Source organism: Pleurodeles waltl, chromosome 2_2, assembly GCF_031143425.1.
Source record: "Pleurodeles waltl isolate 20211129_DDA chromosome 2_2, aPleWal1.hap1.20221129, whole genome shotgun sequence".
NCBI lineage: Eukaryota > Metazoa > Chordata > Amphibia > Caudata > Salamandridae > Pleurodeles > Pleurodeles waltl.
In genome coordinates, this window is record NC_090439.1 from 719,172,590 (window position 1) to 719,190,664 (window position 18,075).

At 43.3% G+C, this 18,075-nt stretch overlaps 1 protein-coding gene across 1 annotated transcript in view; it reads right to left on the reverse strand.

The window, feature by feature from the left end:
- ARFGEF1 (ARF guanine nucleotide exchange factor 1) overlaps positions 1-11,894 on the reverse strand; it is a 961,498-nt gene extending 949,604 nt beyond the window's left edge. Inside the window, exon 1 of the mRNA XM_069220293.1 lies at positions 11,490-11,894. Within this exon, the coding sequence (XP_069076394.1) occupies positions 11,490-11,613 (124 nt within the window). The 5' untranslated portion in view covers positions 11,614-11,894. The remainder of the gene's footprint in view (positions 1-11,489) is intronic.
- Between the last annotated feature and the right edge of the window lie 6,181 nt (positions 11,895-18,075).

Here is an 18,075-nt window from a genome sequence, read left to right on the forward strand (position 1 = left end):
CAATAGACCATTAGCTTGAGGTCTAAACAGTGCCACCCTTTCATGTTTAATGCTCATCCGTCTTAAGAATTCCACCATTATTGAGAATACAAATTGTATTGAATTATCAGTGGTGATTATTTTAGGAATTCCTTCCTCCATGAACACTTCCTCAAGAAATGTACTACATTTTCTGTACTAACATGTTCCATGCTTTTCAAAACAAACCACTTACTATGGTAATCAACAACAACTAAGAACCAATTCCACCTTCCCACCTTTTCCACCCGGACAATAAAATCCATTGCTAAAGGTTCCCATGGTTTTTCTGGAAACTTTCTGCAACATAATGGTGGTTCTGTCCTCAATCAATCAATCAGGAATTTGTAAAGCACACTACTCACCCGCAAGGGTTTCAAGGCGCTGAGGAGGGGATGGGGAAGAGAGGGGGTGGGGGGGAGGTGCTGCTACTGCTTGAACAGCCAGGTCTTGAGAAGTTTCCTGAAGGTAAGGAGGTCTTTGGTCTGGCGCAGGTGGGTGGGAAGAGTGTTCCACGTTTTGGCGGCGAGGTGCGAGAATGATCTACTGCCGGTTGTAGTTCTGCGGACGCGTGGGATGGTTGCGAGGTCGGCAGAGCGGAGATGCCGGGTCAGGGTGTAGAAGGAGAGTCGTCTGTTGAGGTATTCTGGTCCGGTGTTGTGCCGTGCTTTGTGAGCATGGGTGAGGAGTTTGAAGGCGATTCTCTTGACTGGGAGCCAGTGCAGGTTTTTCAGGTGGTCTGTGATATGGCAGTGGCATGGGATGTCCAGGATGAGGCATGCGGAGGTACTCTGGATGTGTTGCAGCCTCTTCCGGAGTTTGGCTGTGGTTCCTGCATAGAGGGCATTGCCGCAGTCCAGCTTGCTGCTTACGAGGACTTGGGTGACTGTTCTTCTGGTTTCGGTGGGTATCCATTTGGAGATCTTTCGGAGCATGCGGAGGGTGTTGAAGCAGGAGGAGGAGATGGCGTTGACTTGCTGGGTCATGGATAGTGAGGGGTCCAAGATGAATCCTAGGTTGCGTGCGTGGTCGGTGGGAGTTGGAGTGGTTCTGAGAGTGGCAGGCCACCAGGAGTCATCCCATGCGGAGGGGGTAGAGCCGAAGATGAGGACTTCTGTCTTGTCAGAATTGAGTTTGAGGAAGCTGCTCTTCATCCATTCGGCGATGGCCTTCATTCCTTGGTGGAGGTAGGTCTTGGCGGAGTCCTTGGTGAGGGAGAGGATCAGCTGGGTGTCATAGGCATATGAGATGATGTTGAGGTTGTGGGATCGGGTGATGTTAGCGAGCGGGGCCATGTAGACGTTGAAAAGGGTTGGGCTGAGGGACGAACACTGGGGTACACCGCAGATGATTTTGGTGGCCTCCAAGCGGAACGGGAGGAGGCGGACTCTCTGGGTTCTGCCGATGGCCCAGTCCTGGGCTCTGTCACGGATTCCAGCATTGCTTAGGCGTGAGCGTAGGATGTGGTGGCAGACGGTGTTGAACGTGGCCGAGAGGCCCAGGAGGATGAGGGCTGTGGTTTCGCCGCTGTCCAGTATGGTTCTGATGTTGTCGGTGGCGGCGATGAGGGAGTTTTCGGTGCTCTGGTTGCTGCAGAATCTGGATTGGGAAGGGTCCAGGGTGCTTTTCTCTTGGAGGAATCGGGTTAGTTGTTTGTTGACAACCTTCCTGATTACTTTTGCCGGGAAGGGGAGCAGGGAGATAGGCCGGAAGTTCTTGAGGTCCGCTTTGGTTTTTTTGAGGAGGGCGTAGATCTAGGTGTGTTTCCAGCTCTCCGGGAAGGTGGCAGACTCGAAGGAGCTGTTGATGATCTTCCGTAGTCGGGTGCGATGACTTGGTCACTATTGCTACACGCTATACAATCTTTCACTTTCTATTCCACTTCCTTATCCATCCCTGGCCACCAAAAAAATTGGCGTAGTCTACTTTTGGTCTTGCTTCTACCTAGATGTCCCTCATGACTGATTTCAATCAATCTAGTTCTCAATTTACCTGATGGAACAATACGATTCCACCTCAACACCTTGGAACCACAAATACTTAGTTCATACTTGACTACGCTATATGATTGCATTGCTTCAGTTAGTTCATCTCCTTGATTCCACCCTCCCACTTATAAGACGCTTTAAATTACCATACATTTCATCTTCCATTACAGCATGTTCCCAATCATCTTCTGTTAAGGCAAATCCTCCCACATCACAAACACTCATTTCTTTTTCCTTTTCAATGTACAGGCTCTCATTCACCAGCATTCGGGATAAACAATCTGCTACCACATTTTTCTTTCCTTTAGCATACTCTACAACAAAGTTAAAATCCATTAAAGATAATAACCACCTAGTAATCCTAGGTGTTGCACCACCTTCCAATCCTTTTCCACATTTAAATATGTGACTGAGTGGTTTATGATCAGTTCGAATGATAAAAGGTAAACCCCACAAGTAATATTTGAAGTGGTTTACTGCCAAACATCAGGCTAATGCTTCTTTTTCGATGGTGGAGTAGAATTGCCCTGCCCCTTGAAATCTTCTGGATGCAAATCCAATTATTCTTTCCTGTCCATCCACCCTTTGTGAAAGTACAGCCTCTAAATCAACAATGCTAGCATCAGTAGTGACAATCGTTTTGTTGTTTGCATTAAAATGACACAATGATGGTGATTCAATAATGGATAGTTTGATTTCCTCAAATGCCTTTTACACTCACCTCCCCACTCAAATACATTCTTATCCTTTATCGCATAGGTTCTACTTTTTCAGCAAAATTGCATATAAATTTAGAACAGTACTCAGCAAGTCTGAAAAAAGATTTCAACTGCTCCTTACTCTGTGGCCTATGAAATTCAGATATGGCTTTGATAATACGTTTTTTCGGTTTAAACCCTGCTTATGAAATTTAATTGCCTAAATAATCAACGTTTTTCCTTTTTAACCGGCATTTTTCCTTTTTTATGGTTAGACCAGGTCTTTCAGTCCTTGACAGAACTTCCCTCAACACACCATCATGTTCGCTCTCTGAATTTCCTACTACCAAAATGTCATCCTGAAAACATAGGACCGTTTTCATACCCTGAAAAATGCTTTGCATCGTTCTTTTTGTAATAAAGCAGAGGCATGACTGAAAGGCATCCTTTGATATTTGAATGCACCCAAAGGTGTAACAAATGAGATCAATGGTCTTGATTCCTTATGTAAATTTACCTGGTCGTACGCAGATGACAGATCAAGGACACTAAACCACTTTCCTCACCCCCATCATACTCCACATCTCAGATATGTTGGGTAATGGCTGCCTTTCCACCCATATATTCTTGTTCAACTCTTGTAGGTTTATGCATAAATAAATTTTCCCCCATCCTTTGGAGCAACCATTATGGGTGATAGCCACTCCGAAGACACAATGGGTTCTAGAATACCCTCCACTATTAACGTATCCAATTCCTTCTTCAATGGTTCCCTCATCAAGTGAGGTACAGGTCTTACTTTATGTACCACCGGCACTGCTTTCTCCTTCAAAATTATTGTATGTGTAAAACCCTTCATTAATCCTAGTTTTTTGGAAAAAACCTGGGGATACTTGAGTACTGTCTCTTCCTCACCATTATATTCCTTGTCCTGTCTATTTGCCAGTTCTATAGACATAACAGGCTCATTTGCATTAGGATCCTAAACAATGTCCAAATCCTTCTGCTGTTGCCACCCAAGAAGATCTGAACCCTCCTCCGTTGTGCATACTCTACCTCAAACTTCACTGTTTCCAAAAGCAATATTCATCACTTCATTCCCACAATTTCAATTTTCTTACCGCTATATCCACCTGCCTTCATCTCAGATAACTGAAAATCTTTTAAGTTTCCTTTAAACTGCTCTTCATAGGTATTCTGACCAATGAGTGTGAATAAACTACCTGAGTCAACCAAAACTCGTACCTTTCTTCCACCAAGTCACATCACCATGTGTTTTTTCTAAATACACAGTTGCTTTCGTTCTTCACCTTTACGCCATCTCGTTGTCCAACCTGTCCACCGTCTACCGCTTGCACAAATTCTTCAATTTGATTTATTGTTAGTACTACTTCTTTTTAATTTTTACATGTCATCTACAGTCTTGACTCATTGTGTTCTCTCTCATTCTACATACCTTAACCAAATTGCCTCTTCTCCCACAATACCTACAAATGACATTTCTAGCTCCATAACTGGTACTTAAGTGAATATGCCCTAGGCATCCACATCTATAACAAATGATGTCCCTTCTTTCGTTCCCTAATACCTTAGCTGCTGTGTACCCTTCAGTATTAGTTATGCTAGATTTTGGGCCATTCTCAATTTTAACCCTTTAATTTGTTTTTTTCTATCTACACCCTTCACTTTGGTCATTTCATTTTCTTTCACTTCTTTAACTTATTTCTTTCCACTGTCCATTTCCTTAACCCATATTGCAGCATCATCCATGCTCCTTGCAATTTGGACAGTATCATCTAAATTTAAGTCTTTCGTCAACAAGTTTTCCTTCACCTGTTTATTGTTTGTACAGCGTACAATCTGATCCCTGATCAGACTGTCTGTCAAATTCTGGAACTGCCAAGAAAGAGCTAACCCTCTCAATTTTGCTAAATATGTCAGAAAGTCTTCATCCTCTCCTCGGACACGTGAAAAAAACGTATGTCTCTCAAAAACTATACTTACTTTAGGAGTGAAACGTTTATAAAGCATCACTAAGGACATTTCAAACACATTCGCAGCATGAGCATCTCAAATTCCCAACGATATTTATGGAAGATCATCATAAATCCTTCTTCCTTCTGCGCCTAAATGATGTAAAAGAATTGCCTGTTTCCTTATCAGTCCATATGTGACTCCACCTATTGCCAGAATATATCTGAACAAAATATTCTTCCATCTTTTGCAAGGGATCGTAGGCTCTCCAGATGCAGGCAAGAAAGTGGGCAGAGCCATAATGCTTTGTTCAGCCACCCTATAAAGTAATTCTAAAATAACTAAAACAATTAACCAATATAAAAATACAAAATAATTTTAAACAAACTCCTTTTGTATAAAATCTTGTCGATTATTTCGTAATTATTGCAGTCTTTCTTTTTTTTCTACTCCTAAAGTCCTTTCTTGGTCTCTACTGAATCCTTCCTCCGTTTCTTCATCTGGTGAGGGAGCAATACATTCCATTACGGAGGAGCCTCACAACGTAATCGGTAAGATCCTTGAATTAACTAAATGAAGCCCATTGTTAGCAGCATGCATGTAGCACGTGTAACATGAGAGAGACATGAACCATTACCGAAATGACAGCAGTGACCACGTGAGAGATACTTCCGTCAGCACAAATTCATACACGTCTAGCACGTTGCTAGAAGCATGCGTGTAGCGCGAAGCAGACTTGACCCATCGGAACACACATCAGCGTGACAGCACAAGAGAGACTTTCATGGGCACAGCAAATCCAGCACGTGTCCAATCCAGCGTGTCACTCACTCAACCGTTCAATGAAGCGGCACAAAACGAAAGTTACGATAATTTTCGCTTCAAATGTTATAATCACATGTTCAACTCATACATCCACATTGCATTTCCAAACGATCGCCACTCCTTTCATTTTATTCCCCCCCCTTTTTAGACACTCAAATCCTTAATAAATCTTCAGTCCCTTACTGTCCACCTTTGTGTAATGTCCAGATAAGTCCTTCCAGGGGTGGAAGTCACTAATCTCCGTCCCCTGCACGGTCACTCGTCGCCAATTTATGTAGTAATTCACACTGGCCTGTGAGTTAAATCTTCGTTATTAAGTTCATCATCAGTGACTTCCAGTTGGCTGACAACTCCACAACTGCCAACCTCTGGAACTTCCAATTCACCTTCATTCCACATTACATCATGGCATTACCATAGAAATAGAAGATTCCTACAAAACATTCCTACACGGTTCTTTTGTTGAGACATGCTTTATCAGGTTTCCTCTGCTTGATTTTTAATAGTGAGAGCAGTTGAGCAGGAAGAGGTTAAGGTCTTCTTTTGGATCACAAAGGCACTCCGCTGAAACACTATTTTTTTTTTTAATTGTGCAGGAATATCCGCAGTAGGGCTCCACTTTTGACATGGCAAATAATCTCTCTCTCTAGAATTTGCTATGGTCTTAAAATATGTTTGTGGACATTGTGATATGACAAATAGGCCTGAATTTCTCCAGTACTTTAGTCTTGTCCCCAAGTGGAGGTTTAGGAAGATTTTTGATACACACTCATCTTTATTCTTTTTTGGATAGCAGAATGAAACAAGTCAAGCCAGAGTCATTGGGCTTCTTTCTCCCAGGCTAGGGCATGACTGAATTTCTTTTACATGAGGAATGGTTCTTTTGGGGTTGTCCACTACATTTTCTCCCAGTGGCCTTCAGTTTTTTAACCCCATATTACTAAGAGTGTTTTGGCATTTTTTAATGGAAGTGAAGGCAGTATTGTAGGTCAAGCTGATGGTGGGAGCATGAGGAGTAATTTACAATTTTTTCTTTCATGGGCGCCTATTTTTGTTGTACATTTCACTAAGCCCAGTAGGCTCAGCTCCAAAGGCAATTAGGCCTCCAACCTTGGCTTGAACTACTTGGTCAATCTGTTGCAAGAAACAACAGTTATGTGAACAAGCAAGCCTTAGGATCACTCTGTTGATTTTTAAATATGTGACATCCATTTAAGGTTGCTGGCTACGGTCAACCTCAGGTACATTATATTTTCTGGTCACAGTTGATTAACTCCTTGTACACACCTGTGATCCCAGAAATGGTCATCTTCATTGGGGAGCAGGCATAAGGGCGGTAATAAACATGTCAAACTCACTACCTTTGCAAATCCTGTCCTGCAGTGCTGTAGGCTACATGAGTGAGTGAGGTCTCAAGAAGACTGCTATTTCACTATCCCTGCTAAACATACATACAGTCAGATGTTCACCATTACCGGCTTACAAACTGAGATGGTGCTGCACCTCAACAATGCTCTTCGAATGCATGTGCAATTGTACACTTGCTTGCACCTCAGAATTATTTTTTATTTATCTTTTTATTAACAATTTTGCAAGAACATACCATATACATCCACATGCCTTTTAGAAAGAGCACAGCTGCAAGTAACAAGTACAATCTGTGGCATCGCAGGCATAACCAGCCTTTCCCAATAGACATTCACAGTTCCCTGTCTGACCACTCCCGGTCTCCCTGAGGGCCACAACAGTTCCCATCCAGGACTGACATTTCGACCAGTGGGTCAGTACATATAGTTCCCCTGTAAATCTTCCAGTGACTCCATATGTTTACACATTTCCGGGTGTAGCCCTGGCCTTTGTAGACCACCTTCTCTGACACCATGCACCAGTCCATGTCTCTCTTTCACTTTCTCACTTCTGACGCAAGTGACGCCTCCAATGTCTCGCAATGTTTCTCTTGGTGACAATCAATCCAAGTGTCATCCATGACACCGCCGCTCTCCCAAGACCTGTGCCTTCCCAGATGTTTAGCAGACACCATCTTGAAGAACCAACTATTGTGCTACACCACACCTCGTTCATGCAGGCAATCACGGAGTCCCAGCAGCTTTGTATGGCAGGGCACTCCCATATGATTTTGTAAGGGTATTCGTATTTATCCACCAGCTCCATCTTGACCACTGACTCCATTTTGTGTTTAGCTTGAACAACATCTTACAGTATGGGAGGGAGGAGTTTCTAGAATTCTCCACTCCAGCATGTTTAAGGTATTTAAGAGGGAAGCTTGATGACTTGGGTTAGATAGAACTCTGGGAAGGGGAAGCCTTTGCCCGGTTCCCATCAAAGGTCATTTTCTCTTTTTTGGCAGTCGTCTGGGTTCTCGACTTGAAATTGGCAAAGAGATGATGTCACGGTCAAGCCCCGTGGTGATGCATTTTTAATTCTTATTTTTAGCTTTGCATTATGCATGAATGTATAATCACTATATGTAGATATATTATCCATGAATAAAGTAGTGTATTTTCATTGTTTATGTATATGATCATCATTATTCTACTGCTGTGATTATTTTCAGCAGTGTACTTGTGTTGTTGCATTTGACCTGCACGCTTTCCCTGTACGAACCTTGAAAAGCACCTTAATAAATGTATTACTCAGACTAAGAGTGCTGAATTGTCGACATTCCTTTCATTTTGTCTTTTCTCAGTCTGAAGTATAGCAAAACAGATGTGTAGGAAAGATCCCTCCTGACCGCACCCCCTCAGACAGGGAGCGTTGTTTGTTTGGTCTATTTTGGCCTTATCCGAGCCTGCCAGGTAGGACCTATGCAGGATCCACAGGTGCACCAGGTGAAACCGGGCTCAAATTCTGGCCTCCTGTGGGGAAGACAACGCTGCGCACCATTCATCCTCATCTAGACTTCCCACATCCCGCTTTCATCTCCCCCTAAGGTGTTTCAGTGGGTCTAGCATACTGCTGAATAGGGATATAGGGATATAGCTTTGTTTTGTGCATGTGTTCTTCCAGCAGTCTACTCTCCAGGGGGGATAACTCAGGCACGTCCATTCTCCCCACAAGCACCAACTGAAGAGCGTGGTGCACCTGAAGGTAGCAGTAATATTTGGATGGAGCCAGCACCTCAGAAACTTAGGGTTCACACTTCCATTCGCTTGTGATTAGTAAGTGGATGCGACACAACAAAGTTAAAACACAAAAGAAAAATATATTAATACTAAGAAATTAAGGGTTGCATTTGATCAAGATGAGGAGCTTTATGAGTCTGTCCACTTTACACAAAGTATTTAAGATACCCCTTGATAGGACCTTCCACTAGAAACCAAGCATTCGCGTCAAATTCCTGCTATTATAGGCGCGCTTGACCCTAACATTATCGGCAGATGTGCCCACCAAAAAAAGACTAAAAATATAGGTCTGTTGAGACACTACCGCGACTGAGAACGCAGCTTAGTTCTTGAACAGGCAAAAAGAAATATTACCAGGTGTATCGGAATAAGGCTATTGTAATGTCAGATGCAGGCGATTTTGCCAGACGTAGAGTGTCTTGCGTGTTTAATCGCTTGAAACTTTAATAATTATTTAGTCACGTTACTAAAGAAGGTATCTTTCTGTTCAGCATCACAAAAAACTAAACTGTGCATTTAACCAGGCAAGTTCCACAGCCACAAATAATGCCAGCCGTCTCTGGAAAATTACCCATCCAGCTGTACATTAACAAAATTAAATAAGGTAAAATGGCATTTTGGTTTGCAAATAGCGTATGTTTTTGGCATATCCTAATCCTATTATCAAACACGGTGCATCCGCTTTCCCGACCAGCGATTAGTCATGCCTGCGACAGCTTACAAATACCGAGCGGGTGCGCAGCTGTTCAGAGCCCGACCCGCTGATTGGGTGTGCACCAGTTACACCGCATTAGCTCTGCAATCCCTTCTATCCTACCCTCGATCACCGGTGTCTGGCAGCGGCATTAAATAGCACCCACGTCTCGGAATGCCGCCGCCCACCCCCATAAAAACTGTGCCGTCCTCGAGCACCCTTTTCTGAAGAATTAACTTTTTTAAATTTCACTTGATACCAGGCATTAATTATGCATGCTGTGTGTAACCCTTCCTCTCTAAGGCCTGTTTCTCCTGTTGGTTGTCCGGCCTGGCTCCCTACTCCCTCACTCTCCTTCCTGCAGGCCAAGGATGCGAACCGCAATTCCACTGTACAAGCAACAATGAATCTAGCAAAAAATACAGTTTTCACGGATTGTACAGATTTATTTGTTATTGTTTACAAAACAAATATCACAAATTACACACTTCCGAAGGCAACCCTTCTAGCCTGTAGCAGGTTTAGCAATAATACGAAGTACCAGCAGGTGCCTCTTAGCAGTGACAGCCTCCCGGCTCCTCCTCTTCCCACAAAGAACTGCCTCACGCTTGCCTGACACACTCAACCATAAACAATAACAACCAGGAGCCACCCGCCCCCATCCCGGTGGGTTTAAGTGGGCCGAGCCTCCTGCCTGCTCGGATTATCTCATGGTCACTGGGCAGGTCTCGGCGATTCTCACACAGAGTCTCAAAGAATAATGCACCATCATTTCATAGCAAACATATGGCTCGGGGCTGAGAAGCAGTAAGGTACCCCACCCGAACAGGCAAATAATTGCATCCATACCAGGGAAAACATCTACAAAAACTGACAAGCTAAATCTCATACCAACAATGCGACCGAATACACAGGCCCTTCGATACAGCGTGCTTTTGTGACTGCCCCATTCCTTTATAGTCATCGTGCGTCGCACAGACAGTACAATGCAATGACAGACGAAGGCATCGAGGAAATGAATGGCGGGGGTAGGGAGTATGTTGACAGTAGGGAAGAACAACGACAGGCAAGTGTCCATTCCTGTGGTGTCGATGCTAAGGTGGTACACCAAGCACAGGCCGCAGTTAAGAAGAACGGGGGGGGGGGGGGAGGCTTGAATGTATTTAACGAATGGGGCACCAGATGTGCACACGGCAAGAACACTGGGTGTAATAATACGCAGCAGCAAGGGTGCACTAGGTAAGAGCAATAGGGTGTCGATGGACACACGGAGCAAAAACTACAGTCCCGGGAGGATGCAGAAAGGCCAGGGTTGGTGTCACGGGTGGGTTCACTGTGGTGGGTAAAACACAGTGTGGATAGTAAGGGAAGAATCACATGGGAATGCGGTTAAGATAGCAGTGTAAGGTGTATTACAGAGTATGACTATTACATAGAAAAGATGGCACTGGCCATTGGTAAACACGAAAAAAGAACAGGAGGAAGAGGGAAGTACTAGGTCCGGAAGTAGCTTGGCAGGGTTTGAGACTGATGTTGACAAGTGTGTGGTGAGTTAGGTCAAGATGGAGATGTGCTGTATGGAGTGTTACGCATGATTCTACTGACAGGAGAGGTAGGCGACAGCGAGGACTCCCCAGGTAGTGAAAAAGGTGACCAGGGCAAGGACTGATACGCGACATGGGTGAGGGTACAGTGCCGACGGGTGAAAGAAAGTAGAGAATGACCGGAGAGAATCAGCCAGTGACGACGACGACGGTCACAGGTGACGGTAGACGTCGCTGAGTGACAGGTGTGTGGTGTGGCAGACAACAGACGGGTGAGGGCAGGTAGGTGGTGAGGGGGCACGTTGTTAAAACACACGAGAGACAGGGAGGAATGCACCAGCGAGAATCGAAAGCGGGGAGTGAGAGAAGTGGTGCCAGCTGACGGGGAACCGGTCAGGATAGAAAAGTTAATGTTACACACGTGACAGGTCGGCAAGGGCACCTGCAGGGTGACTGTGGAGAGGACAGGCACAGTAGGGGATTCATCGGGAGTAGTGCCGACAAGGGGAAGTGTTGACGGGGCATCAGGTAGTGACTATACTGACTGGATCCTCTTCCGGGTGCGGGATTGAGTCCAGCCACCCCTCTGCGCCCCTCTCCCTTACCTAGCGCCACCTCGCAGGCTTTCCGCAGCTGGGAGTGGTGCGCCTTCTTCACCTCCTTGTCTGCAAGGATCTTCTCCAGGGCCCGGGTCAGGAACATGTTCTTGGTCTTTTTGCCCTCATGCATGGGCGCGGCGGGGCTGCGGTTGCCGGGCTCCTGCCTCCCGCAGCCCCGGCCTCCTCCTCCGGTGCCTTCCCCTCGCTTTGCGGCGGCTCCACTCGCACCCGGACAAGGGGGCGCTCCCTGCCCTTACCGCCCAGCCTGGGCCATGCCTGGCTGCGCGCACACCGGGGTCAAAACCTCTGCTGCCCGGGCTACACGGGGCACTAATGGCACTCGGAAATGGCCGGCTCCACCATCAGCAGCGACCTGCGCTCGCCATGTTGGAAGGAAGCGACGTCACAGGCAGAGCCAGCGGCTGCCAGGGAGCGCACCGGCGGCGGGCGGGGGAGGAGAGAGGTGAGGAGGAGGGAGCGGCGGCGAGGATGAGGGGAATAAGAAAGAGGCTCCTGATAGATAACGACGAAGGGACGGGCAGAAACGGAGAGGGAGAAGGAGGAAAAGTGACAGCGAACCTGTAAGCTGACACAGGCTACGCACATACTTTGAGGTGATAACTCCTGGGCGAAGACTGTATTGACTGGAGCTCGGGGCGTTGTTCGGTTTTGTTTTTGAATAAAATGCAGAAAAATCATATAGTATGATGCATTGAAAGCTGCAGACTCCACGCGTTTACGTCTAAAATGTTATCGGTTTTTTTATTCGTGACCATACAATCTTTAGTGTATCGCTGGTTGTCACTTCATAGCACAAAAAGTACAGTGGCCTTGGAGTGTCTGTCTATTAAGCAGCACCCCATTCTCAGCAGCCTGGCCTCCACACCCCCTCTACATGTTTATCAGTATTGTGTCACCGGGCTGTATTAGGACAGTGCGCTATGGATACAGAGCGTGAGCAGATTGTAATGCATTTGTACACACAAACTGTACACAACTGCCAACCTTCTGAGTCTTCAGCGAGGGTGAAGAAAGATATTCCTGAAGAAAATTCCAACGGGCGAGACGATCGAGAGACACAGGTGTTGAGAGCAAAAGGCCGCTTTATTAGGATAGGTTGCAGTTGAACTTCATACACAATACAATAACATCAACAACTCCATCTCGCTAATACAAGCAGTCAACCTACCCCCTCCCCAGCGTATTCAAACTCTCCTCGATGATACTAGCATACACCCTATTCCCCCTTCCATTTACTGTCCTGGCCTCCTTCTGCCCAGGACCCCAACGCTGTCAGTGGCCCAACCCTACCGACCTTCTGTGCGAGCCCTCCACTTGCCCGCCACCTGCCCTAAGCGACAGCCAACTTTAAACTTGACACCAATAAAGTTAGCCTGAACAAAACACTAATGGCAGCAACTGGAAGTAAGGGAGGGGGAGGCGAGAGTAAACTTCGACTAACCTGCCTGCTTCAAAAGCTCCTAGCCAAACTCTTCTCGCTACTGGAGCAGTCCAAAAAACAAACATGTCAGCCCATGATCTTCCAGTCACATCAGTCATTCTTCATTGCTTTTGCTAGCACGTCAGTCCTTAATAAGTAAACTTACAAGGTGACGCAAATAGGTCGATGAACCTTTTGATTCATTTGGAATGTCCTGGTTATAATGTGGCCATCATTCCAAGTAATCAATTTACACAAATCAATAATCATTAGACAAATCATTAATCATTTAAAAGCCAATAATTGTCACACCGTGACCTTTCAACCATGAATAACCATACCTTAGTATACATTTTATTCATTTTTATTTCCCTTTAGTTACAATGCTGTCATAAAAGAATAATTCAAAACTCAATTCAAATGCATGTGAGAACAGTATTAATTATCCAAATACGCCAAAAACATAATCTAATCAAAGCCTGCATCATAGCACACTCTAAAGCATTAGCACAGATCAATACAAGAATCAAATTCAATAATTCAACTCTATTCATGAAGTTCAGCAAAACAGTCCGTTAACCTTTTGTCTCTGTAATCTGTCAAAGGTCAGATAGAAAAAAAACCCTCATCTAACCCAAATAAGCATCAGCATGTGTGGCTTCATGCAAAACAATTTAGGAACAAGAATTTAGAAAACATCTAGCTAAGAATACTATTATAATCAGCGCAGTTGGTACCTAGAAAGGAAAGGCACAAAATACATTTCAGTCATATTGTCATATAAACGGTATGGGTCAGCAAATAGAATCAGTCTTCGTCCTCAACTCATCAGTCAATCAGCATCACATCAGGCTCTCAGAGAGTATGAGCCCAATGACAAAATCCTGAGTCTCTTCTTCTCAATATCTCATCTCAAATCGGAATAAGGTCTGAGATCTTTTCCCTCTGTCACGTTGTTATACCAAAGTCACCCAAACTATCCCCCAATTTCCAATTGGTCAATTAATCATACGTTATTACTCTGTCCAATAGATTAACCGTTCTAAATCTATGAATTCTAATATTTCACAGTTCACATGTCGTTGATTGGTTCGCTTTACGATGTTCTCATCATCCCGCTCGTCAGATATAAAAAAAATTGCATCTTCTTCTCCAGTCAGTGTCTCCATTGTTCACGTCCTGGGAAAGTACATCCGGCGCATATATGTAACATCTCTAGAAACATCATCTCCTGTCCGTCGGTTCCCATAGAAAGCTTCGGCTAAGCATTTTATTAAAACAATGAGCAGTTCATGGTTAGATCATTTTGTCAGCATTTTCCACTAAACGTTAAGAAATACAACTTTTGCATGAGGCCTGACAAGACTAGGCCAAGACACTTGCTAAGTGAAGACCTATATTAATAAGTAAGAACATAATTCATAACTCTCAATATGACATATCACTACATTAATCTAATTCATTTTCAATATTTCATATATATTAATCACTCAATTAGTACATTTCGTGAATACTGGTGGCCGTTCTTCGAGGTCTCAATTTCATAAGCGCACATTATTTTTCTACATTATTTTATTTCTACCAAATTCATTATTCAAAATACATAAAAATTCCTTAGTAATTTCTAATTAAGACATTTGCGTTAGCAGTCCCTCATCTGATGACTAAATATGTCATCACACTACTTTTACCACCTCCTACTTTACAATTCAATCTCTTCAACATTTTGCCTTCTTCTTGAATTTTCCCTAAAGATTCTTTCCCTATTTCGTTCTTCCCTCCTCTGTTTATTTTTAGACCTTTTCAATTTAATTCTCTTGCACAATTTACATAATCCCCATATTCCTAATAGGCAACCTACCACAATTAATATTCCCTGAATAATCTTTAATAGTACCCCATTCAAAATATTACTGAGCCAATTTCCCACTGAAGCAAACCCTCTACCAACTTTTTCCCCAAACACCTAGTTCTTTCAACTCCTTCAAATCCCTACTTAAGTTAGTCAGATTAGTAAGTAAGGCTCTCATCTCTCTACTGTTATACGGAATAAAGGAGGAACAATGCCTAGAGTTAATCATTTTACAGACTCCACCATCCTTCACGAAAAAAATGTCTAAAGCAAGACGATTTTGAATAGTCATAGCTCTATCGCAGCCAATTCAGTATCTTTCAGGAGTATTGTCCCTGTAAAATTTGTCCGCATGTTATCCGCAATAGTAGACAACTTTTGAATCTTGATCGAGTTCAGGATGACTCCCAGTAAAGGAATCACAGCACCAAATATATCTCCCACTACCACATAAGAGGACTCCCTCCTCTGTCTCTTATGGTGTAATTCAGTCAATTTCGGAAACTTTTTCAAATCCTCTATCTGATAAATCTTTGGGAATACTATCCCCAAATGACATGTCCCATACCATCCTCTTGGAAGACGGTAATAAGCATTAAGTCCACAAATATAATAAATCCTTGGAATCGCAGGGTCCTGCCCATTCAACATAAAAGTCCATTTACTCTGAAATAAAAACGCATGCTTACATTCACTCGAACCCACAAATAAAGTGCCCGTTTGTGACTTTGGCCTATATATATATATACAAAGCTTTCGTACATGTAGTGCATTTAAAGCTAATTTTCCTTGTGCCTTAATTGCAGTGTAAGCATAATCATTCTTGTAAGTCCTTTTCTCGAAGCCTTTTTCTAATTTCCGTGCTTTTCTCCTATTGTCAGTGTGATCTAAGAAGCTCCTTTCCAGGGGTGTAAGCAAGCATGTAAGGTTATTTTTATGAGCATAAGCTGTTCCAAACGTTAGTGTAGGTTTAAAGAATCCTCTAACCAATACTATGTCATTATCCTTAGCTATTCTATTCAGAACCTAATAATAGGAACAAACGAAAACACTACGTCTTGATTAGAATAAAAATATTGAATGTACTCCTGGTCGTAAAACCTTGTTAGTAATAAGCTACAACTTATCCTGTATGTTAGTGGAAGGCTATGATAAGTGACTCCTTCTTTGACTGATGAAGGAATCTGTGTACACACAAGACAATTTCTTGCATCCATCGTCTCAACATACTCACTCAATAAGTGATAGAAAACATTAGAAGAAAGTTCTCCTTGAGCATTAGTATAATCATGCAAATACTTCTTATCTAACTTAAATTTCTCCAAAGCAGTTAGTGTGGTAGTCTCAGAAGCAGAAGTATGATTGGCTCCTTTCGCATCAATAACAAACATACCCCCAATCAACACTATAAACAAAATCCCACACATAATTGCCAAACCAATACTCATATATTTACAGCGCCTAGCATCTCTAACCTGCTTCTCAAAATCAGCCATGACCTGTAAAGAATCAGAAAGCAGAAGTAACTTAGAAAAACGTGCAGCAAAAATAAAAAATACACAATTATCCCTTCAACAGTTCAGTTTTACTTCCAGGAACCCTTCTCCTTGTCAAAATCGGTTAGCTGCTTGTCACATCTGGTTTTCAAACGTCAAATCAGGTTATCAATGTCTTTTCTGGTTACTTTTTAACAGTCTCTTTTTCAAAAATATTTCTCAGATTGTTTCAACAGTTCAGCTTCTTGATCTTTTTCAGGTCACCTCAAAATATTGACTCAGAACTTCTCTATAAAAACAAAAAGACATGAACTTGTGTTGCCATTCGTTTGTAGTTGCATATGCCCATTCAGGACCTGAGTATCTTCGACTTGCTATTCTCTTTCTCTTTAACTACCGATCACCATTCAACTTTCCTTCACTTAATTCTTCTTTTCTCATGGTATCTATTCCTTCACACTGTGAAAGGCTCTGACCAACTGTGGCAACTGCACGCAAGCAACCTGGTAAGGCTGCTGCAACTGGGTCCAAGGTAGCTGAAAAATATCCTACTGGGCAATGAGCACCTCCATGGACCTGAGTCAACACAGACAATGAACATGCATCACGCTCATGACAAAACAATGTGAAAGGTTTTGTGTAATCAGGCATACCCAACGCTGGAGCTCTACACAAACTCTCTCTCAGCTCAGTGAACGCTTTCATCTGTTCCTGGTCTAATGCTATAGGATCGGGGACATCCTTATGTATCAGCTTCTGCAAAGGCTTTGAAATCTCGGCAAAATTCGGGATCTACTGAGGACAATAACCCACCATTCCCAGAAATATCCTGACATCTCTCTGTGAAGTCGGAGGACTTCTCTGCAATACCATTGTGATCCTTTCTCTGGATATTTTCCTCGACCCTTTCTCAATTTGGTGACCCAAATACTTCACTACCTTCTGACAGTACTGCAATTTCAGTGGTGACACTTTATGACCAAACTTTCCCAAATGATTCAACAGGGCAATCGAGTCATACTTACACTCGTCCCTTGTCTTGGATGCGATCAACAAATCATCAATGTACTGTACCAGAGTCGATTGAAAAGACAATTCTAGCAACTCCAATTTTTTTTTCAAGATCTGATGAAACAAGGATGGTGACTCAATGTACCCTTGAGGAAGTCGCCACCAGCAGTAAACTCTGTCTTGAAATTTGAAACTAAAGAGAAACTGACTATCTGCATGAAGAGGCACAGAAAAGAATGCTTGTGAGAAATCAACCATTGTGAACCATTCTGCATCACATGGAATCTGAAACATTATTACTGCTGGATTGGGCACTACAGGACAACATTTAACTACAATGTCGTTTATTTTTCTCAAATCCTGAACAATTCGCACCTTCCCACATGGCTTCTTCAAACCCATTATCAGTGAATTACATGGACTATTCAGTACTTCTTTTAGAACTCCCTGCTTCACAAAATCTCTGATTATCTGAGCCACTTTCATCAGGACATCTGGTGGCATATTATACTGTGGAAGCCGTGGAAACACTGCATTCGGCTTCAAAGTAACCTTAATCATCTCCACTCCCTTGATCAAACCCACTTCTTTCCCTGTCAGGTCCCACACATTTTCTTGCACTGTTCCCTGCAAATCAGAATGAAGTTCTCTTACAGTGAACATCAGGAAAAACTCAATCAATGGGTACTCCTCATAGGTAGTTTCACGCTCAGTATCTGGAGCTGGGTCTTCTTCATCATCACTATTTGTCTGAATCTCAATTCCATCACTTGAACAAGTGATCAAACACTT